We start from the raw sequence: 22,292 nt of genomic DNA, 5'->3' as shown, positions 1-22,292 counted from the left end.
TGAATAAAACGGAACACTTCAAAAACATTTTTTGCTTATATTTAAGTTTATATGTGAATGAAACAAACTCTATACAACTATGATTAAGAAGCACTAGTTGAAACTTCAGTTATCCTTGAGATTTAAATCAGGAAACAATAGAGAAACAAGCAACGTCAACAAATAAGTCTTCCAGTATGCGTAAAATGCACCCTGGTATTAAAGTTCAGGCTATGAATGTATGGATGTTAGCATATACAAATATGACTACACTTTTCTAATTGGAGTTTTGTTACAGTTGGTAACCAAACCTGTATATTTCCTCCCCCAGGATGTAATGCTAACCTGCATTAGTGTTTTTTACACCGGATACAATGACCCTAACATGTTTTCCCTCGCTGATTGAATCCAAGATCAGAATGGTGAATTGTTTATCTTTCATTTAATCGTTTCTAATGTTGTCTCATTCATATTGTTTGACTATATTCTTTACAGCAAAACATTTAAATAAATGAAGTCCAGATAGTTTTGCTGACTATCTGAAGCTGGATGATTAATGGTTAATCTAAATTCACCACAATACATACAAGCACGTGTTGCACATCTATACAGAGTTATAAAAGTGTTTCTGAAAAAGTTTAAGTTAAGTTATTTTACAATGAGGCACTAAACCTTGAAAGAATTAACGCAGGTATGTGTTTATATATTTAAGTTCCATTTAAATCGTTAAACATATACGATTCAATTCAATTCAGTTTATTTTATACAGCCCAATATCACAAATGTGCCTCAGAGGGCTTTACACTCTGTACACATACGACATCCCTGTCCCAGGTCCTCACATCGCATCACATGCATTTAACTATTTGGTGTTATCATCATATGTAACTACAAGTGGACTTCCTAAAGTCCAATTGGTTATTTCAATCACATATCAGGCCGAGTAGTGGAGTCAAATTGTTGAAAGTGTGGAAAAAAGTAAACAAAAAGTTTCTGAAATGACAGAAGCTGTTCAGCACCAAGGACAGAGAAATTAGTTGAAAACAGTGGGCATAACAAGAAGAGCACTCACAACACAGACACGTTGTGTGTGTGTATGTGTGTGTGTGTGTGTGTGTGTGTGTGTGTGTGTGTGTGTGTGTGTGTGTGTGTGTGTACATAGGAACCATGTCCATACCTCAGGAGAATCATAACAATCCCCAAACGCATCAGCGAAATCAGATGGACTTTTCCTCAGAGTCTGGTCAGCAGGCAGCGTGTTGTCATTGTAAGAACTCACGAACTTAAAGTCACTGGTTCTAGAGCCTGTTGTCAGGTACGCGTCACAATTGTAGGTGCTGCGTAAAGTTCCTGTGCCGTCAACGTCTGGGTAATTAGGAGGGAGATACGCGCTGGGGATGGCAACTGCTCCATCAAACAACAGTCTGGGCTTTCTCCTGCGACAAAACCTCACACCCAGGATGATGATGATGAAGGTCAGAAAAAAGGCGGACACGGACACGAGCGCGATGATCAGATACGAGGTCAGTTTGGAGTTCTTCTCCTCATAAGAAATATCCTTCAGTTCTGGCACCTCCGCCAAGTTATCAGAAATAAGTAAATACATGGAGCAGGTGGCAGAGAGAGAGGGCTGTCCGTTATCCTTCACGGACACAATGAGGTTCTGTTTCATGCTGTCAGACTCAGAAATGTCCCGCTGGGTCCTGATCTCTCCGGTGTGGAGACCAATGGTAAAAAGACCCGGATCAGTGGATTTGACTATATGATAGGACAGCCAGGCGTTCTGTCCGGAGTCCGCGTCCACCGCGATCACTTTGGACACCAGAGAGCCTCCGAGTGCAGCTTTGGGGACCAGCTCGGTCATGAAGGAGTTGCCCTCAGAGGCGGGGTACAGTATCTGAGGAGAGTTGTCATTCACATCCGATACGAACACACTGACGGTCACGTTGCTGCTGAGCGGAGGAGAACCGTTGTCTCTGGCTATCACGTGCACTTTAAAACTCCTGAACTGTTCATAATCAAACGACTTCACAGCGTGGATCACCCCCGTGTCTCCGTTAACAGATAGATAGGAGGACACCGGGGCGCCGTTCACCTCACCAGGTAACAGAGAATAAACCACGGTACCGTTTTGTCTCCAGTCGGGGTCTCGAGCAGTAACGGAACATAAAGTGGAGCCAGGTTTGTTATTTTCAGTCACATAAGCGCTGTAGGACTGTTCCTCAAACACAGGTGGGTTGTCGTTGATGTCTGCTACAGACAACTGGACAGTTTTAGAGGAGGACAGAGGTGGAGAGCCCTCGTCAGTGGCAGTGATTGTAATGTTGTAATCAGACTCTAGTTCACGGTCCAGTGTTCCTGTGGTCACCAGAGAATAATAGTTTTTAATAGAAGGAACCAGCTTAAAAGGGACGTGTTGCTGAATGGAGCAGCGGACCTGTCTGTTAGTCTCAGAGTCTCTATCCTGCACGTTGATGATGCCCACCTCTGTACCTGGTGACACGTTCTCAGGTATCGGGCTAGTCAGTGATTTCAGATATACCATAGGGGCATTGTCATTTACATCAATGATATCAAAAATCACTTTTGCTTCTGAGGATAGTCCATAACCATCTTTGGCCTGAACAATCACTTCATACTTCGATCCCTCTTCATAATCAATGTTACCTGTTACAATGATTTCTCCAGTTTTCTCATTTAGTGAAAACATCTTTCGTGATTTATCAGACAGTCGGCTGAATTCATAAGTAACCTCTCCGTTGACACCTTCGTCTGCATCTGATGCACTTACAGTGATAACTAGAGTATTAATAGCTGAGTTTTCAGGTAATGTGGCTTTATAAACGGCCTCAGTAAAAACAGGGGCGTTATCATTAGCATCAAGTACAATGATGTGTATGACTACTGTACCGGATCTCTGAGGAAAGCCACCGTCTACAGCTGTGAGTAATAATTTAATTTCCTGCATCTCCTCTCGGTCCAACTCTTTATCTAAAACCAACTCACCATATTTACTACCAGCACTTGTCGTCTGACTACTGAAAACAAAGTGAGGGTTTTGTTGCAAAATGTAGCTTTCAACGGAGTTCTTGTTTATATCGGCATCGTGTGCTGCATTAATACGATACCGAGCTCCTTTGTCAGCTGATTCTGTTATTTCAAGCTTTATAAAATCCTTCGGGAAAAATGGTGCATTGTCGTTTATGTCCTGCACCTGCAGGGACAACCGGTGTAACTCCAATGGGTTTTCTAATAGCAAGTCGAATTTAAGAACACACGAAGGCTTTTCTCCACAATGCTCCTCTCTGTCGATTCTTTCCGCAACAATTAAATCTCCGTTTCGAAGGTTAATCCCGCAATACTGTCCGTCGTTTCCTTCCATGTCAACACGAGCTTTGCGAGCAGACAGCCTTCCCACCTCCAGGCCGAGATCCTTGGCGATATTTCCAATAACAGATCCGCGCTTGAGTTCCTCCTGTACAGAATAGCTCAGGTCTCCGTGTGCAGACTGCACCACAACAAAGTAAAAGACAAAGCCATAGCTTTGAACAACACGCTTTCTAGTCATCATCCTCAGACAGAGATACACAAGTTAAAACACGTTAATATCGAGCATTTGAAAGACCTCTATTCGATCAATATATGTGCCTTCCAAGCATTAGTCGTCGGTGTTGAATGAAATAAAAAACACAAGGCGGGTCCATCAAAATAATGGGTGGTGTGCAAAGCCGCCTGAACACTTGACTCCTTAGCTGGTCTATAGTGACACCGTGAGTACAAAGGAAATATAGCAATATTCTAAAATCTACTATACGAAAGTTCATGTTTAATGTTTAAATAAAAATGCACTCGAATAAGGTATCAAGCAGTGTCACGCGGAAGTATTGTGTAATTTACTTTTTAAATAAAATGAGAGGCTGTTCTCCTTGTGATATAATACTTTTATAAATATTCATCTTTAAATAATGACTAGTGATCATAATAAGATAACACTCCCTAACGATGTACACTATCTGACCACGGATTGGTTCTGAATTGTTCCACACTCAATTATGTATCTCCGGTACCTTTAGTAAATAATACAAATTCCACCGTTCATGTCCCTGGTTTTGTACCTTTTGTTCCGCGGTTACAGTTGAGCCCAACTCTAGAGAGTCAGTCTGTCCACTGGAGTCCCGCAACATTATATATTCAAGAGATGTTGGCATTAGAGTCAACTGGAACAATAATTACAGAAGCCTCACCCATGAAGAAGCTAATGATTGTTCTTCATCTTGTATTTGAGATGGCATCTTTGCCACGAGCTTAATAGATGTTGAGAGTAATGTTTTTTAAGATTACCAACGTATGTAGATCAATTGGTCGAATAGTCAATGATAATATTAGCAATAATAATAATATAAATGATAAAACAAAATATATAAATGTCGACAACAGTATCAAGCAGGAAAATGTCTGCCAGTTTGAATGGAAAATTCTTTCCACCACTCTGGAAGGATGACTTTATTTTCTTCACATTAAAACTTTACTTGTTGCACTGTCACTGAATGATATTGAATGTAAACTACTAACGGAGATAACTTTAAAAATGGATGTAACGTGTATGCTATTAAGTAGCAATCAAATACATAACACTTTACTGACTGGGGATATAATTCATATCACGATATGTAATTCTTAGAATTGAAGACCAGAGGTCCAACGTTAATGACAAAGTGAAGAAATTCCGATTATACAAAAAACTACAGTCCAACACATAATTAATTTCTATTTTCAAAGGTCAACGCATAACAAGACAGATGCATCAATCGAGCAAACGTGCTGTTCAGCACCAGGGACAGAGGCACGAAGAAATGCGGCTCCATTAGAATGACACAGACGAACTGATTAAGAAGTAAATATAATGAGGTGAAAAGACAATTATTCTAATCACAGTATTATCTTTGACTTAACACAAGTATTTTAAAAATGTGTAAACACAAAGGACCGAAAAGAGCATGTGGGATGAAACATGTGAGGGGAAGTACATGAAAAATCCATGTTGTTTCGATGAAAATATTACAAAGATGCTCACCAATATGAAATACAATTGATGTTTGTGTGTAATATAGCCAAATAACAAATGCTTAATGAATCGTTACAAAATCAAGACACTTAGACTGACAACAATGGAAAGTAATTCCCCTAAACTCAAAAAAAGGATCACTGAATCAAAAACTAAAGAGACAAACAACTGAAATAATTAAAGTGCTGAAAGGAAGGTCAACAATAGGGAACACATGAAGAGCTAAATAAAAAAATAGCAACACATTCGCTTACCCCAACTTTAGACTTGAACCGACAGAGACCGAGAAAGTTGCAGAAAAGATTAGAGCAGATAGCCAACAGCGTAAGTGATTTACAGTTTTACAAACTTGTCTGAATAAGTAAGAAAAAATGTCAAAAGATATGTGAACATGTTCCTACCTCAGAAGAAGCATCACAATCTCCAAACACATCAGCAAAGTCTGATGGACTTTTTCTCAGAGTCTGGTCAGCAGGCAGCGTGTTGTCATTGTAAGAACTTACGAACTTAAAGTCACTGGTTCTAGAACCTGATGTCAGGTACGCGTCATAATTGTAGGTGCTGCGTAAAGTTCCTGTGCCGTCGACGTCTTCGTAATTAGGAGGGAGATACGCGCTGGGGATGGCAACTGCTCCATCAAACAACAGTCTGGGCTTTCTCCTGCGACAAAACCTCACACCCAGGATGATGATGATGAAGGTCAGAAAAAAGGTGGACACAGACACCAGCGCGATGATCAGATAAGAGGTCAGTTTGGAGTTCTTGTCGTCATAAGAAATGTCCTTCAGTTCTGGCACCTCAGCCAAATTATCAGAAATAATTAAATACATGGAGCAGGTGGCAGAGAGAGAGGGCTGTCCGTTATCCTTCACTGACACAATGAGGTTCTGTTTCATGCTGTCAGACTCGGAAATGTCCCGCTGGGTCCTGATCTCTCCGGTGTGGAGACCAATGGTGAAAAGACCCGGATCAGTGGATTTGACTATATGATAGGAAAGCCAGGCGTTCTGTCCGGAGTCTGCGTCCACCGCGATCACTTTGGACACCAGAGAGCCTCCGAGTGCAGCTTTGGGGACCAGCTCGGTCATGAAGGAGTTGCCCTCCGGGGCGGGGTACAGCATCTGAGGAGAGTTGTCATTCACATCCGATACGAACACACTGACGGTCACGTTGCTGCTGAGTGGAGGAGAACCGTTGTCTCTGGCCATCACGTGCACTTTAAAACTCCTGAACTGTTCATAATCAAACGACCTCACAGCGTGGATCACCCCCGTGTCTCCGTTAACAGATAGATAGGAGGACACCGGGGCGCCGTTCACCTCACCAGGTAACAGAGAATAAACCACGGTACCGTTTTGTCTCCAGTCGGGGTCTCGAGCAGTAACGGAACATAAAGTGAAGCCAGGTTTGTTATTTTCAGTCACATAAGCGCTGTAGGACTGTTCCTCAAACACAGGTGGGTTGTCGTTGATGTCTGCTACAGACAACTGGACAATTTTAGAGGAGGACAGAAGTGGAGAGCCCTCGTCAGTGGCAGTGATTGTAATGTTGTAATCAGACTCTAGTTCACGGTCCAGTTGTCCTGTGGTCACCAGAGAATAATAGTTTTTAATAGAAGGAACCAACTTAAAGGGGACGTGTTGCTGAATGGAGCAGCGGACCTGTCTGTTAGTCTCAGAGTCTCTATCCTGCACGTTAATGATGCCCACCTCTGTACCAGGTGACACGTTCTCAGGTATGGGGCTAGTCAGTGATTTCAGATATATCACAGGAGCGTTGTCATTTTCATCAGTTATCTCAATGATTAAGGTTGAGTAAGAAACCAATCCCAGACCATCTTTCGCACTGATCTGCATTTCGTAGGACGATACTTTCTCGTAATCAATAGTTTCAGCTACTCTTACCTCTCCGGAATTAGAGTGTAAAGAAAATACGTTGCTATTTTCATCTGAAACGTGGTCAAATCCGTAAGTAATTTCGCTATTTAATCCTTCGTCTGCATCAGTAGCACTCACTGTTATTACCAATGTATCCAGAGGAGAGTTTTCAGGCAGACTGGCTTTATAAACGGCCTGGCTAAACACTGGTGCATTATCATTAGCATCAAGTACAGTGACGTGTATGACTACAGTACCTGATCTCTGAGGAGAGCCTCCATCAAATGCGGTGAGCAACAACATTATCTCTTTTTTGTCCTCTCTGTCTAATTCTTTGTCTAGGACCAATTCACCATATTTCCTTCCGCCAGATTTCGTGTTGACATTTAGTTTGAAATGGTCATTCTGTTGAAGTAAGTAGCTCTGAACAGCATTTTCTCCAATGTCTCCGTCATGTGCTTCTCCGAGAAGAAAACGCGCACCTTTGACTGCCGATTCCTGAATTTCTATTTTAAGTGAATCCTCATTGAATTGAGGTGAATTGTCGTTGATATCTTCTACGCGGATACTAATACGGTGCAGTTCAAGAGGGTTTTCCAATACGAGTTCCTGGTTCAGAACACATGATGCCTTTTTCACACAAAGCCCTTCTCTGTCGATCCTTTCTTGAACAATCAAGTCTCCGGTGTTGAGGTTTATACCGCAGTATTTAACACTGCTATCTTCAGTATCGATACGGGCCTTACGAGCAGACAGTCTTCCCAAATCAAGTCCCAGATCCTTAGCGACATTTCCAATAATAGATCCACGTTTTATCTCCTCCGGGATCGAGTAGCTCAGGTCTCCATAGACGGGGTGGAGGACAATACATATAAAAGCAAAGCCGGAAAGACGCGTAAATCTGCTCCACCCCATAGTTACTGAGAGAATCACCTGTACTGCCACAAAGTATGTCCAGATATTCAGAAATATCGCTGTGACTTTCTCCAATATAAGACAATATTCACGCTGCAGTATCACGAAGCGATATTGTCAACTGCAGTACAATATCAGAAGCAGGTTTTACATTCGATGAGATAAAAGGGTGGAGAGTTACCCAGCCCTCTTGTTCACTGGTACACACTGACACCATGAGTATTTGTCGGGGTATAACACGACGATGACGGAGATGTGACATGTTGAAATATGGACCTTTTTAGATAACCTGTTGTTCAAACTAACAACAACAATAATACTAATTATAATAATAGCTTTGCCATTGTATGATTAACATACCTTAATACAGGACAGCTTTGCCCTCTCGTGATGTAAAACATTGAAAAATAAAACACAATAAGTGGGGAATAACATACAACTATTCAAACTGTGTCGCAAAAACAGTCCAATGCATTCAGAGAATCGTTGGGATGTCAAAACATTGACAGAAGAGAGGGAGGGACACTTTCATTTTAGGTCAAATGGTTGTTAAATGTCTTCTAATATTATTTTTGGTCACACACTTTTGTATCTTTTAATTTTTCAGATTGAAAACATATAGGGAACAATATTTATAGGAATGATAACCAATGAGATTAAACCTTCTGAACAATCATTCAAAGTGACTGTATATTATTGTGAGCCTCCGAAAATCACCAACAGTGTTGTAATTTGTGGTGATCTATTGCCATGATTTTCATGAAATATTTGACAATTTGGATGCAAAAAACATCAGTCATTTATATATCTACAAATAAGGTATATGGATGAATCCTTAACCTAGTGAGCAAGAACAATTTCATTTGAATAAGTGTTATGTTGTTGTAGTAAACATCAGTAAAAGAATACATCTTTTATTTGAGCGTGTTACACCTTTTGCTATTGTTCCCTGAATTAACCATGAATTGTAACACATTTTCAGAGAAGCTGACCATCAGCTATTACACAGGGATAGATAGTGCTAATAAAATAATTATGTTAGAAGATATAACACATAAAAAAGACCAAATCTGAGTTTGACAGGAAGCATAAACTACTTTTGCGAGGTTCTTTGTAAAAACGAAATCTCAATTTCTTCGATTTCTATGGAGAGATAATGTGAATTCATTGTCCTCAATATTTAATTAGTAGATTAACAAAGTTCCATAAAATATTTCCAAAGATACAAGACCTTATCATTGATTTTAAAACGTATTCCTCCAGTATAATTATGGTGTGAAAACACCTCTAACAATAAGGGTACTTCAATGAGTTGAGTAATAATGTTTGCGCATGGAGAACAAAATATAATATATAGCAAGTAAAATAATACATTAAAAAAAAATCATGCAAAACCATGGAAAAGAAAATACCATATCATCCGAGTACAATATTGATATACATTTTAGAAAAGAGAACATATGTTTGGCATTGCACACATGGAGCAGATAAAGGAAGCCCGGCCCAAGCAGAAAGAGAAGCTCTGGGTACTAATATCATAACAACTGTTAACGAGTTTGAATTGGAAAGAAATTGGCAAGAAGAAAATTACATCCGAATAAACAAGAGTTGTAAGTTAGTCATGAATTTGTCTATTATTAAATGGAGTTCAGCACCAAGGAGAGAGCACAAGGGAATCATTTAAACGGGTTTCCTTGAAAGCAAAATCTTGTCAGCAAATACACATTGCTTAATTCTGAAGGCAGCATCATTACGTTTGACACTTATATTCAATCAAAACCACAGAAAGCGGAACTGCAAGAAAAGAAAGCGATAAAAAAATTGAGCTTTTTCAGGATGATTACTTAACTAATATAGAAGATGTTCCTACCTCAGGAGCATCATCACAATCTCCAAACACATCAGCAAAGTCTGATGTGTTTGAGAGCACTTGAATGAACAAACAGAGACAAGTTGTGTGTGTGCGTGTAAGTGTGTGTGTGTGTGTGTGTGTGTGTGTGTGTGTGTGTGTGTGTGTGTGTGTGTGTGTGTGTGTGTGTATACATCTATGATAGGAACCATGTTCCTACCTCAGGAGAATCATCACAATCCCCAAAGGCATCAGCAAAGTCTGATGGACTTTTCCTCAGAGTCTGGTCAGCAGGCAGCGTGTTGTCATTGTAAGAACTCACGAACTTAAAGTCACTGGTTCTAGAACCTGTTGTCAGGTACGCGTCATAATTGTAGGCGCTGCGTAAAGTTCCTGTGACATCAACATCTGCGTAATTAGGAGGCAGATACGCGCTGGGGATGGCAACTGCTCCATCAAACAACAGTCTGGGCTTTCTCCTGCGACAAAACCTCACAGCCAGGATAATGATGATGAAGGTCAGAAAAAATGTGGACACAGACACCAGCGCGATGATCAGATACGAGGTCAGTTTGGAGTTCTTCTCGTCATAAGAAATATCCTTCAGTTCAGGCACCTCAGCCAAGTTATCAGAAATAAGTAAATACATGGAGCAGGTAGCAGAGAGAGAGGGCTGTCCGTTATCCTTCACTGACACAATGAGGTTCTGTTTCATGCTGTCAGACTCAGAAATGTCCCGCTGGGTCCTGATCTCTCCGGTGTGGAGACCGATGATGAAAAGACCCGGATCAGTGGATTTGACTATATGATAGGACAGCCAGGCGTTCTGTCCGGAGTCCGCGTCCACCGCGATCACTTTGGACACCAGAGAGCCTCCGAGTGCAGCTTTGGGGACCAGCTCGGTCATGAAGGAGTTGCCCTCCGGGGCGGGGTACAGTATCTGGGGAGAGTTGTCATTCACATCCGATACGAACACACTGACGGTCACGTTGCTGCTGAGCGGAGGAGAACCGTTGTCTCTGGCCATCACGTGCACTTTAAAACTCCTGAACTGTTCATAATCAAACGACCTCACAGCGTGGATCACCCCCGTGTCTCCGTTAACAGATAGATAGGAGGACACCGGGGCGCTGTTCACCTCACCAGGTAATAGAGAATAAACCACGGTACCGTTTTGTCTCCAGTCGGGGTCTCGAGCAGTAACGGAACATAAAGTGGAGCCAGGTTTGTTATTTTCAGTCACATAAGCGCTGTAGGACTGTTCCTCAAACACAGGTGGGTTGTCGTTGATGTCTGCTACAGACAACTGGACAGTTTTAGAGGAGGACAGAGGTGGAGAGCCCTCGTCAGTGGCAGTGATTGTAATGTTGTAATCAGACTCTAGTTCACGGTCCAGTTGTCCTGTGGTCACCAGAGAATAATAGTTTTTAATAGAAGGAACCAACTTAAAGGGGACGTGTTGCTGAATGGAGCAGCGGACCTGTCTGTTAGTCTCAGAGTCTCTATCCTGCACGTTGATGATGCCCACCTCTGTACCAGGTGACAGGTTCTCAGGTATGGGGCTAGTCAGGGATTTCGAAAATATCACAGGAGCGTTGTCATTTTCATCAGTTATCTCAATGATTAAGGTTGAGTAAGAAACCAATCCCAGACCATCTTTCGCACTGATCTGCATTTCGTAGGACGATACTTTCTCGTAATCAATAGTTTCAGCTACTCTTACCTCTCCGGAATTAGAGTGTAAAGAAAATACATTGCTATTTTCATCTGAAACGTGGTCAAATCCGTAAGTAATTTCGCTATTTAATCCTTCGTCTGCATCAGTAGCACTCACTGTTATCACCAATGTATCAAAAGCAGAGTTTTCAGGCAGACTGGCTTTATAAATGGCCTGGCTAAACACTGGTACGTTATCATTAGCATCAAGTACAGTTACGTGTATGACTACAGTACCTGATCTCTGAGGAGAGCCTCCATCAAATGCGGTGAGCAACAACATTATCTCTTGTTTGTCCTCTCTGTCTAATTCTTTGTCTAGGACCAATTCACCATATTTCCTTACGCCAGATTTCGTGTTGACATTTAATTTGAAATGGTCATTCTGCTGAAGTAAGTAGCTCTGAACAGCATGTTCTTCGATGTCTCCGTCATGTGCTTCTCCGAGAAGAAAACGCGCACCTTTGACTGCCGATTCTCGAATTTCTATTTTAAGCGAATCCTCATTGAATTGTGGTGAATTATCGTTGATATCTTGAACGCGGATACTAATACGGTGCAGTTCAAGAGGGTTTTCCAATACGAGTTCCTGTTTCAGAACACATGATGCCTTTTTCACACAAAGCCCTTCTCTGTCGATCCTTTCTTGTACAATCAAGTCTCCGGTATTGATATTAATACCGCAGTATTTAACACTGCTATCTTCAGTATCGATACGGGCCTTACGAGCAGACAGTCTTCCCAAATCAAGTCCCAGATCCTTAGCGATATTTCCAATGATAGATCCACGTTTCATCTCCTCCGGGATCGAGTAGCTCAGGTCTCCATAGACGGGGTGGAGGACAAGAAATATAAAAGCAAGGCCGGAAAGACGCGCACATCTTCTGCATCCCATTGCTACTGGGAGAAAAACGATATACACTAAACTACGAAGTAGGAGAAGAAATGTAAAAAATGAACGATTTTTAAAAATCTACACAATTGTGGCATAGCAATCCAACACGATATGTTTTTTTTTGTTCAACTACGGTACAACAGCAGAGTCAGGCTTTACATTCGCAGAGGCAGAAGGGTGGAGAAAGACTGTGCCTTCTCGTTTGCTGGTACACACTGACACCACGAGTGCTAGTTTAGGTATAACAGCCCCATATCGGATTTTGGTATTTATATATTTAAAATGTTGACCGATTCAGTAATATTTATGTAATACACATTCAAAACTAAAACTAAATAGCTTTACTATAGGGTTGTTCTACAATGACTATTGAGACGAGATGGTACACAGCGTGCACACGTGAGATAGATAAAGAAGACACAATATGAAATGTTAATCTCTCGAAAAGAGACATTGTTTCACAATAACAGTCAGGATCATTTTAGAAACGATGTCTGAAGAATGGGGACTTTTAGATTGTTTTGTTCCTATTCCATTTAATTTCAAAACTGTATGAGAACGGATGTCCTGATTAAATGGTATTCATATATGTATTTATATTTCTGCACTTATTCACATCTCCAGTGTACTGGATTAAGATCAAGTAACACAGATGAATGTGTTTACACTATTCATGACCTGTATTGCTCACATTGAAAAAACTATCTTCACTTTGGAATTATGCAGATTGAAACAATGTGGAAATTTACTACAGAGTTTTGACCAAGGAGGTTGGGCTTATATTTGATTGTTAGACTGCAGACTGAACTGTGTTTTTCATCATATCACATACAGTGTAATGCTGAAAGTTAACACATTGCATTCAAGGAATACTCAGTCTAAAATATTGTGAGCATTTAGATGACTCTGAGCAAAGATCAGATATCATAAAAAGATATTTGCATGAATGCTTTAACGTCAACTAATATGCAACAAAGAGATATGTTCTCACATGTAAACGGAAGAAAGACAGAGACTAGTATTATATTGTATTCATACTGTTCTAATATGCCTCAACATCCGTTAATACTAGTAAACCTCTAATAAATATAAATCGAGAAAAGTTACTGAAACTGCAGTTTACATTGAAAAGTGAAGGCATCCAAAGGCACATTATTTGAGCAAAGTGTGTAAAAAACAAATATACTGAAACCCAATTCAGCAAAGGGAAAATGACAACTGCTTAAAAAACAAAGAAAATTGCTTACAAAATGCACCAGAAGATCAAACAGAAATCAGCACCAAGGAGAGAGAAACTAGCGTATTTCAGACATGCTTCCCGAATGAAACATAAAATGCAGCAATCATGCAAACAGATATAAAAGACTTGAGGAAAACAAATGTGCAAACATTATTCACAACAATGAAGTGACAAATAGTGTGCACATTGAGGAAATGTGTATGTGAGTGTGCAGAAGGTGAGTGGATGGGAGATTGTTGCTTTAAGAGCTGTTCGGTTTCCGTATGCGGATATTGGTACAGAGTTTCGAAAGTAGTTGATTTTAGATGGTTCATTAATATGGAAGGTGTTCCTACCTCAGGAGAAGCATCACAAACTCCAAACACTTCAGCAAAGTCTGATGGACTTTTCCTCAGAGTCTGGTCAGCAGGCAGCGTGTTGTCATTGTAAGAACTCACAAACTTAAAGTCACTGGTTCGAGAACCTGTTGTAAGGTACGCGTCATAATTGTAGGTGCTGCGTAAAGTTCCTGTGCCGTCAACGTCTGCGTAATTAGGAGGGAGATACGCGCTGGGGATGGCAACTGCTCCATCAAACAACAGTCTGGGCTTTCTCCTGCGACAAAACCTCACACCCAGGATGATGATGATGAAGGTCAGAAAAAAGGTGGACACGGACACCAGCGCGATGATCAGATAAGAGGTCAGTTTGGAGTTCTTCTCGTCATAAGAAATATCCTTCAGTTCAGGCACCTCAGCCAAGTTATCAGAAATAAGTAAATACATGGAGCAGGTGGCAGAGAGAGAGGGCTGTCCGTTATCCTTCACTGACACAATGAGGTTCTGTTTCATGCTGTCGGACTCAGAAATGTCCCGCTGGGTCCTGATCTCTCCGCTGTGGAGACCAATGGTGAAAAGACCCGGATCAGTGCATTTGACTATATGATAGGACAGCCAGGCGTTCTGTCCGGAGTCGGCGTCCACCGCGATCACTTTGGACACCAGAGAGCCTCCGTGTGCAGCTTTGGGGACCAGCTCGGTCATGAAGGAGTTGCCCTCCGGGGCGGGGTACAGTATCTGAGGAGAGTTGTCATTCACATCCGATACGAACACACTGACGGTCACGTTGCTGCCGAGTGGAGGAGAACCGTTGTCTCTGGCCATCACGTGCACTTTAAAACTCCTGAACTGTTCATAATCAAACGACCTCACAGCGTGGATCACCCCCGTGTCTCCGTTAACAGATAGATAGGAGGACACCGGGGCGCCGTTCACCTCACCAGGTAACAGAGAATAAACCACGGTACCGTTTTGTCTCCAGTCCGGGTCTCGAGCAGTAACGGAACATAAAGTGGAGCCAGGTTTATTATTTTCAGTCACATAAGCGCTGTAGGACTGTTCCTCAAACACAGGTGGGTTGTCGTTTATGTCTGCTACAGACAACCGGACAGTTTTAGAGGAGGACAGAGGTGGAGAGCCCTCGTCAGTGACAGTGATTGTAATGTTGTAATCAGACTCTAGTTCACGGTCCAGTTGTCCTGTGGTCACCAGAGAATAATAGTTTTTAATTGAAGGAACCAACTTAAAAGGGACGTGTTGCTGAATGGAGCAGCGGACCTGTCTGTTAGTCTCAGAGTCTCTATCCTGCACGTTGATGATGCCCACCTCTGTACCAGGTGACACGTTCTCGGGTATCGGGCTTGTCAGTGATTTCAGATATACCATAGGGGCATTGTCATTTACATCAGTGATCTCAATAATCACTTTAGCTTCTGAAGATACTCCATAACCATCTTTGGCCTCCACAATCACTTCATACTTCGATCCCTCTTCATAATCAATGTTACCTGTTACAATGATTTCTCCAGTTTTCTCATTTAGTGAAAACATATTTCGTGATTTATCAGACAGTCGGCTGAATTCATAAGTAACCTCTCCGTTGACACCTTCGTCTGCATCTGATGCACTTACAGTGATAACTAGAGTATTAATACCTGAGTTTTCCGGTAACGTGGCTTGATAAACGGCCTCAGTAAAAACTGGGGCGTTATCATTAGCATCAAGTACAAATATGTGTATGACTACTGTACCGGATCTCTGAGGAGAACCACCGTCTACAGCTGTGAGTAATAATTTCATTTCCTGCTGCTCCTCTCGGTCCAATTTTTTATCTAAAACCAACTCACCATATTTACTACCAGCACTTGTCGTCTGACTACTGAAAACAAAGTGAGGGTTTTGTTGCAAAATGTAGCTTTCAACTGAGTTCTTGTTTATATCGGCATCGTGTGCTGCATTAATACGATACCGAGCTCCTTTTTCAACTGACTCTGTTATTTCAAGCTTTATAATATCCTTCGGGAAAATTGGTGCATTGTCGTTTATGTCCTGCACCTGCAGGGACAACCGGTGTAACTCCAATGGGTTTTCTAATAGCAAGTCGAATTTAAGAACACATGAAGGCTTTTCTCCACAATGCTCCTCTCTGTCGATTCTTTCCGCAACAATTAAATCTCCGTTTCGAAGGTTAATCCCGCAATACTGTCCGTCGTTTCCTTCCATGTCAACACGAGCTTTGCGAGCAGACAGCCTTCCCACCTCCAGGCCGAGATCCTTGGCGATATTTCCAATAACAGATCCGCGCTTGAGTTCCTCCTGTACAGAATAGCTCAGGTCTCCGTGTGCAGACTGCACCACAACAAAGAAAAAGACAAAGCCATAGCTTTGAACAACACGCTTTCTGGTCATCATCCTCAGACAGAGATACACAAGTTAAAACACGTTAATATCGAGCATTTAAAAGACCTCTATTCGATCAATATGTGTGCCTTCCAAGCATTAGTCGTCGGTGTTGAATGAAATAAAAAACACAAGGCGGGTCCATCAAAATAATGGGTGGTGTGCAAAGCCGCCTGAACACTTGACTCCTTAGCTGGTCTATAGTGACACCGTGAGTACAAAGGAAATATAGCAATATTCTAAAATCTACTATCCGAAAGTTCATGTTTAATGTTTAAATAAAAATGCACTCGAATAAGGTATCAAGCAGTGTCACGCTGAAGTATTGTGTAATTTACTTTTTAAATAAAATGAGATGCTGTTCTCCTTGTGATATAATACTTTTATAAATATTCATCTTTAAATAATGACTAGTGATCATAATAAGATAACACTCCCCAACGATGTACACTATCTGACCACGGATTGGTTCTGAATTGTTCCACACTCAATTATGTATCTCCGGTACCTTTAGTAAATAATACAAATTCCACCGTTCATGTCCCTGGTTTTGTACCTTTTGTTCCGCAGTTAAAGTTGAGCCCAACTCTAGAGAGTCAGTCTGTCCACTGGAGTCCCGCAACATTATATATTCAAGAGATGTTGGCATTAGAGTCAACTGGAACAATAATTACAGAAGCCTCACCCATGAAGAAGCTAATGATTGTTCTTCATCTTGTATTTGAGATGGCATCTTTGCCACGAGCTTAATAGATTTTGAGATTAATGTTGTTTAAGATTACCAACGTATGTAGATCAATTGGTCGAATAGTCAATGATAATATTAGAAATAATAATAATATAAATGATAAAACAAAATATATAAATGTCGACAACAGTATCAAGCAGGAAAATGTCTGACAGTTTGAATGGAAAATTCTTTCCACCACTCTGGAAGGATGACTTTATTTTCTTCACAATAAAACTTTACTTGTTGCACTGTCACTGAATGTTATGGAATGTAAACTACTAACGGAGATAACTTTAAACATGGATGTAACGTGTATGCTATTAAGTATCAATCAAAGACATAACACTACTGACTGGGGATATGATTCATATCACATTATGTAATTCTTATAATTCAAGACCAGAGGTCCAACGTTACTGACAAAGTGAAGAATTTCCGATCATACAAAAAACTACATTCCAACACATAATTAATTTCTATTTTCAAAGGTCAACGCATAACAAGACAGATGCATCAATCGAGCAAACGCGCTGTTCAGCACCAGGGACAGAGGCACGAAGAAATGCGGCTCCATTAGAATGACACAGACGAACTGATTAAGAGGTAAATATAATGAGTTGAAAATACAATTATTCTAATCACAGTATTATCTTTGACTTAACACAAGTATTTTAAAAATGTGTAAACACAAAGGACCGAAAAGAGCATGTGGGATGAAACATGTGAGGGGAAGTACATGAAAAATCCATGATGTTTCGATGGAAATATTACAAAGATGCTCACCAATATGAAATACAATTGATGTTTGTGTGTAATATAGCCAAATAACAAATGCTTAATGAATCGTTACACAATCAAGACACTTAGACTGACAACAATGGAAAGTAATTCCCCTAAACTCAAAAAAAGGATCACTGAATCAAAAACTAAAGAGACAAACAACTGAAATAATTAAAGTGCTGAAACGAAGGCCAACAATAGGGAACACGTGTAGAGCTAAACAAAAAAATAGCAACACATTCGCTTACCCCAACTTTGAACCGACAGAGACAGAGAAAGTTGCAGAAAAGATTAGAGCAGATAGCCAACAGCGTAAGTGATTTACAGTTTTACAAACTTGTCTGAATAAGTAAGAAAATTTGTCAAAAGATATGTGAACATGTTCCTACCTCAGAAGAAGCATCACAATCTCGAAACACATCAGCAAAGTCTGATGGACTTTTCCTCAGAGTCTGGTCAGCAGGCAGCGTGTTGTCATTGTAAGAACTCACGAACTTAAAGTCACTGGTTCTAGAACCTGTTGTCAGGTACGCGTCATAATTGTAGGTGCTGCGTAAAGTTCCTGTGCCGTCAACGTCTGCGTAATTAGGAGGGAGATATGCACTGGGGATGGCAACTGCTCCATCAAACAATATACTGGGCTTTCTCCTGCGACAAAACCTCACACCCAGGATGATGATGATGAAGGTCAGGAAAAATGTGGACACAGACACCAGCGCGATGATCAGATACGAGGTCAGTTTGGAGTTCTTCTCGTCATGAGAAATATCCTTTAGTTCTGGCACCTCAGCCAAGTTATCATAAATAAGTAAATACATGGAGCAGGTGGCAGAGAGAGAGGGCTGTCCGTTATCCTTAACGGACACAATGAGGTTCTGTTTCATGCTGTCAGACTCAGAAATGTCCCGCTGGGTCCTGATCTCTCCGGTGTGGAGACCAATGGTAAAAAGACCCGGATCAGTGGATTTGACTATATGATAGGACAGCCAGGCGTTCTGTCCGGAGTCCGCGTCCACCGCGATCACTTTGGACACCAGAGAGCCTCCGTGTGCAGCTTTGGGGACCAGCTCGGTCATGAAGGAGTTGCCCTCCGGGGCGGGGTACAGTATCTGAGGAGAGTTGTCATTCACATCCCATACGAACACACTGACGGTCACGTTGCTGCTGAGCGGAGGAGAACCGTTGTCTCTGGCCATCACGTGCACTTTAAAACTCCTGAACTGTTCATAATCAAACGACCTCACAGAGTGGATCACTCCCGTGTCTCCGTTAACAGATAGATAGGAGGACACCGGGGCGCCGTTCAACTCACCAGGTAACAGAGAATAAACCACGGTACCGTTTTGTCTCCAGTCGGGGTCTCGAGCAGTAACGGAACATAAAGTGGAGCCAGGTTTGTTATTTTCAGTCACATAAGCGCTGTAGGACTGTTCCTCAAACACAGGTGGGTTGTCGTTGATGTCTGCTACAGACAACTGGACAGTTTTAGAGGAGGACAGAGGTGGAGAGCCCTCGTCAGTGGCAATGATTGTAATGTTGTAATCAGACTCTAGTTCACGGTCCAGTTGTCCTGTGGTCACCAGAGAATAATAGTTTTTAATAGAAGGAACCAACTTAAAGGGGACGTGTTGCTGAATGGAGCAGCGGACCTGTCTGTTGGTCCTAGAGTCTCTATCCTGCACATTAATGATGCCCACCTCTGTACCAGGTGACATGTTCTCAGGTATGGGGCTAGTCAGGGATTTCAGATATATCACAGGAGCGTTGTCATTTTCATCCGTTATCTCAATGATTAAGGTTGAGTAAGAAACCAATCCCAGACCATCTTTCGCACTGATCTGCATTTCGTACGACGATACTTTCTCGTAATCAATAGTTTCAGCTACTCTTACCTCTCCGGAATTAGAGTGTAAAGAAAATACGTTGCTATTTTCATCTGAAACGTGGTCAAATCCGTAAGTAATTTCGCTATTTAATCCTTCGTCTGCATCAGTAGCACTCACTGTTATCACCAATGTATCCAGAGGAGAGTTTTCAGGCAGACTGGCTTTATAAATGGCCTGTCTAAACACTGGTACGTTATCATTAGCATCAAGTACAGTTACGTGTATGACTACAGTACCTGATCTCTGAGGAGAGCCTCCATCAAATGCGGTGAGCAACAACATTATCTCTTGTTTGTCCTCTCTGTCTAATTCTTTGTCTAGGACCAATTCACCATATTTCCTTCCGCCAGATTTCGTGTTGACATTTAGTTTGAAATGGTCATTCTGCTGAAGTAAGTAGCTCTGAACAGCATTTTCTTCGATGTCTCCGTCATGTGCTTCTCCGAGAAGAAAACGCGCACCCTTGTCTGCCGATTCTCGAATTTCTATTTTAAGCGAATCCTCTTTGAATTGTGGTGAATTATCGTTGATATCTTGAACGCGGATACTAATACGGTGCAGTTCAAGAGGGTTTTCCAATACGAGTTCCTGGTTCAGAACACATGATGCCTTTTTCACACAAAGCCCTTCTCTGTCGATCCTTTCTTGTACAATCAAGTCTCCGGTATTGATATTTATACCGCAGTATTTAACACTGCTATCTTCAGTATCGATACGGGCCTTACGAGCAGACAGTCTTCCCAAATCAAGTCCCAGATCCTTAGCGATATTTCCAATAATAGATCCACGTTTCATCTCCTCCGGGATCGAGTAGCTCAGGTCTCCATAGACGGGGTGGAGGACAAGAAATATGAAAGCAAGGCCGGAAAGACGCGCAAATCGTCTGCATCCCATTGCTACTGGGAGAAAAACGATATACACTACGAAGTAGGAGAAGAAATGTAAAAAATGAAAACAATTTTAAAATCTACACAATTGTGGCATAGCAATCCAACACGATATGTTTTTTTTTGTTCAACTACGGTACAACAGCAGAGTCCGGCTTTACATTCGCAGAGGCAGAAGGGTGGAGAAAGACTGTGCCTTATTCTCGTTTGCTGGTACTGACACCATGAGTGCTAGTTTAGGTATAACAGCCCCATATCGGATTTTGGTATTTATATATTTAAAATGTTGACCGATTCAGTAATATTTATGTAATACACATTAAAAACTAAAACTAAATAGCTTTACTATAGGGTTGTTCTACAATGACTATTGAGACGAGATGGTACACAGCGTGCACACGTGAGATAGATAAAGAAGACACAATATCAAATGTTACTCTCTCGAAAAGAGACATTGTTTCACAATAACAGGCAGGATCATTTTACAAACGATGTCTGAATAATGGGGACTTTTAGATGGATTTGTTCCTCTTCCATTTAATTTCAAAACTGTATGAGAACGGATGTCCTGATGAAATGGTATTCATATATTTTTTATATTTCTCCACTTATTCACATCTCCAGTTTACTGGATTAAGATCAAGTAACACAGATGAATGTGTTTACACTCTTCATGACCTGTATTGCTTACATTGAAAAAACTATCTTCACTTTGGAATTATGCAGATTGAAACGATGTGGAAATGTACTACTGAGTTGTGACCAAGGAGGTTGGGCTTATATTTGATTTTTGGACTGCAGACTGAACTGTGTTTTTCATCATATCACATACAGTGTAATGCTAATGCTGTAAGTTAACACATTGCATTCAAGGAATACTCAGTCTAAAATATTGTGAGCATTTAGATGACTCTGAGCAAAGATCAGATATCTTAAAAATATATTTGCATGAATGCTTTAACATCAACTAATATGTAACAAAGAGATATGTTCTCACACGTAAACATCAGGAACTCATGGCTTGATTACAGGTTTAAACATGGTTTGAGTGTGTGCTTCTGGTTTTTTGATAGATTTTTATATACAAAATGTGGACAACATAAAAAAAGTTAGCTATGTTTAAAAGTTGTTGCAAAGGGAAATCAAATCGGGCTGGAATTCCATTTCCTAATTTATAAGTGTAAATGCACCCAATACGAAACTATGAAACTTTCAGTTTAAAACTATTGTGTCGTGAGCTGCCCTTTAAAAACCTGACTGCGTTGTCTGCTTCATTTTGTGTTGAAGAACGTTTGTAACAGTAGTTAGTACTAGAGAAAATTAACATGTAACGAGGAAATAGCAGCATTAATGTTAGCAAGGAAAACGGAAGAAACACAGAGACTACTTTTATAATGTATTCATACTGTTCTAATATGCCTCAACATCCGTTATTACTGGTAAACCTCTAATAAATATAAATCGAGAAAAGTTACTGAAACTGCAGTTTACAGTGAAAAGTGAAGGCATACAAAGGCACACTATTTGAGAAAAGTGTGTAAAAAACAAATATACTGAAACCCAATTCAGCAAAAAGAAAATGACAACAGCTTAAAAAACGAGGAAAACTGCTGACAAAATGCATCAGAAGATCAAACAGAAATCAGCACCAAGGAGAGAGAAACTAGCGTATTTCAGACATGCTTCCCGAATGAAACATAAAATGCAGCAATCATGCAAACAGATATAAAAGACTTGAGGAAAACAAATGTGCAAA

At 40.9% G+C, this 22,292-nt stretch overlaps 3 protein-coding genes across 3 annotated transcripts; all 3 read right to left on the bottom strand.

The window, feature by feature from the left end:
* Positions 1 to 539: 539 nt before the first annotated feature.
* Positions 540 to 7,836, bottom strand: LOC117737985. The gene is made up of 4 exons (XM_034544245.1): positions 5,436 to 7,836; positions 4,802 to 4,862; positions 1,138 to 3,551; positions 540 to 544 (listed from the first exon to the last, which is right to left on the bottom strand). Exons 1-4 carry the CDS (start codon positions 7,834 to 7,836, stop codon positions 540 to 542), a joined length of 4,881 nt encoding a protein of 1,626 aa, XP_034400136.1.
* Positions 7,837 to 9,881: 2,045 nt separating this feature from the next.
* Positions 9,882 to 12,296, bottom strand: LOC117737741 (protocadherin gamma-A11-like). The gene has a single exon (XM_034543890.1). It carries the CDS (start codon positions 12,294 to 12,296, stop codon positions 9,882 to 9,884), a length of 2,415 nt encoding a protein of 804 aa, XP_034399781.1.
* A 612-nt stretch (positions 12,297 to 12,908) lies between these two features.
* LOC117737984 lies at positions 12,909 to 20,543 on the bottom strand. The gene is made up of 3 exons (XM_034544244.1): positions 18,143 to 20,543; positions 13,816 to 16,273; positions 12,909 to 12,924 (listed from the first exon to the last, which is right to left on the bottom strand). Exons 1-3 carry the CDS (start codon positions 20,541 to 20,543, stop codon positions 12,909 to 12,911), a joined length of 4,875 nt encoding a protein of 1,624 aa, XP_034400135.1.
* Between the last annotated feature and the right edge of the window lie 1,749 nt (positions 20,544 to 22,292).

The sequence above is a fragment of the Cyclopterus lumpus genome, chromosome 10, assembly GCF_009769545.1.
Source record: "Cyclopterus lumpus isolate fCycLum1 chromosome 10, fCycLum1.pri, whole genome shotgun sequence".
In the NCBI taxonomy this organism is placed as follows: domain Eukaryota; kingdom Metazoa; phylum Chordata; class Actinopteri; order Perciformes; family Cyclopteridae; genus Cyclopterus; species Cyclopterus lumpus.
The sequence above is the reverse complement of the archived record's forward strand: the minus strand, read 5'-3'. Positions and strand labels throughout refer to the sequence as shown.

What these genes read in the sequence shown, in the direction of transcription:
- LOC117737985 (XM_034544245.1), bottom strand. Translation starts at nt 7,836, where the DNA reads ATGGGGTGGAGCAGATTTACGCGTCTTTCCGGCTTTGCTTTTATATGT. An exon ending in TTCTTCTGAGGTAGGAACAT is followed by an intron (nt 4,863 to 5,435) that starts GTTCACATATCT and finishes CTTCTTAATCAG; the next exon opens with TTCGTCTGTGTCATTCTAAT. An exon ending in TCTGTCCCTGGTGCTGAACA is followed by an intron (nt 3,552 to 4,801) that starts GCACGTTTGCTC and finishes TCTCTGTCTGAG; the next exon opens with GATGATGACTAGAAAGCGTG.
- LOC117737984 (XM_034544244.1), bottom strand. Translation starts at nt 20,543, where the DNA reads ATGGGATGCAGACGATTTGCGCGTCTTTCCGGCCTTGCTTTCATATTT. An exon ending in TTCTTCTGAGGTAGGAACAT is followed by an intron (nt 16,274 to 18,142) that starts GTTCACATATCT and finishes TTGTGTATCTCT; the next exon opens with GTCTGAGGATGATGACCAGA.
- LOC117737741 (XM_034543890.1), bottom strand. Translation starts at nt 12,296, where the DNA reads ATGGGATGCAGAAGATGTGCGCGTCTTTCCGGCCTTGCTTTTATATTT.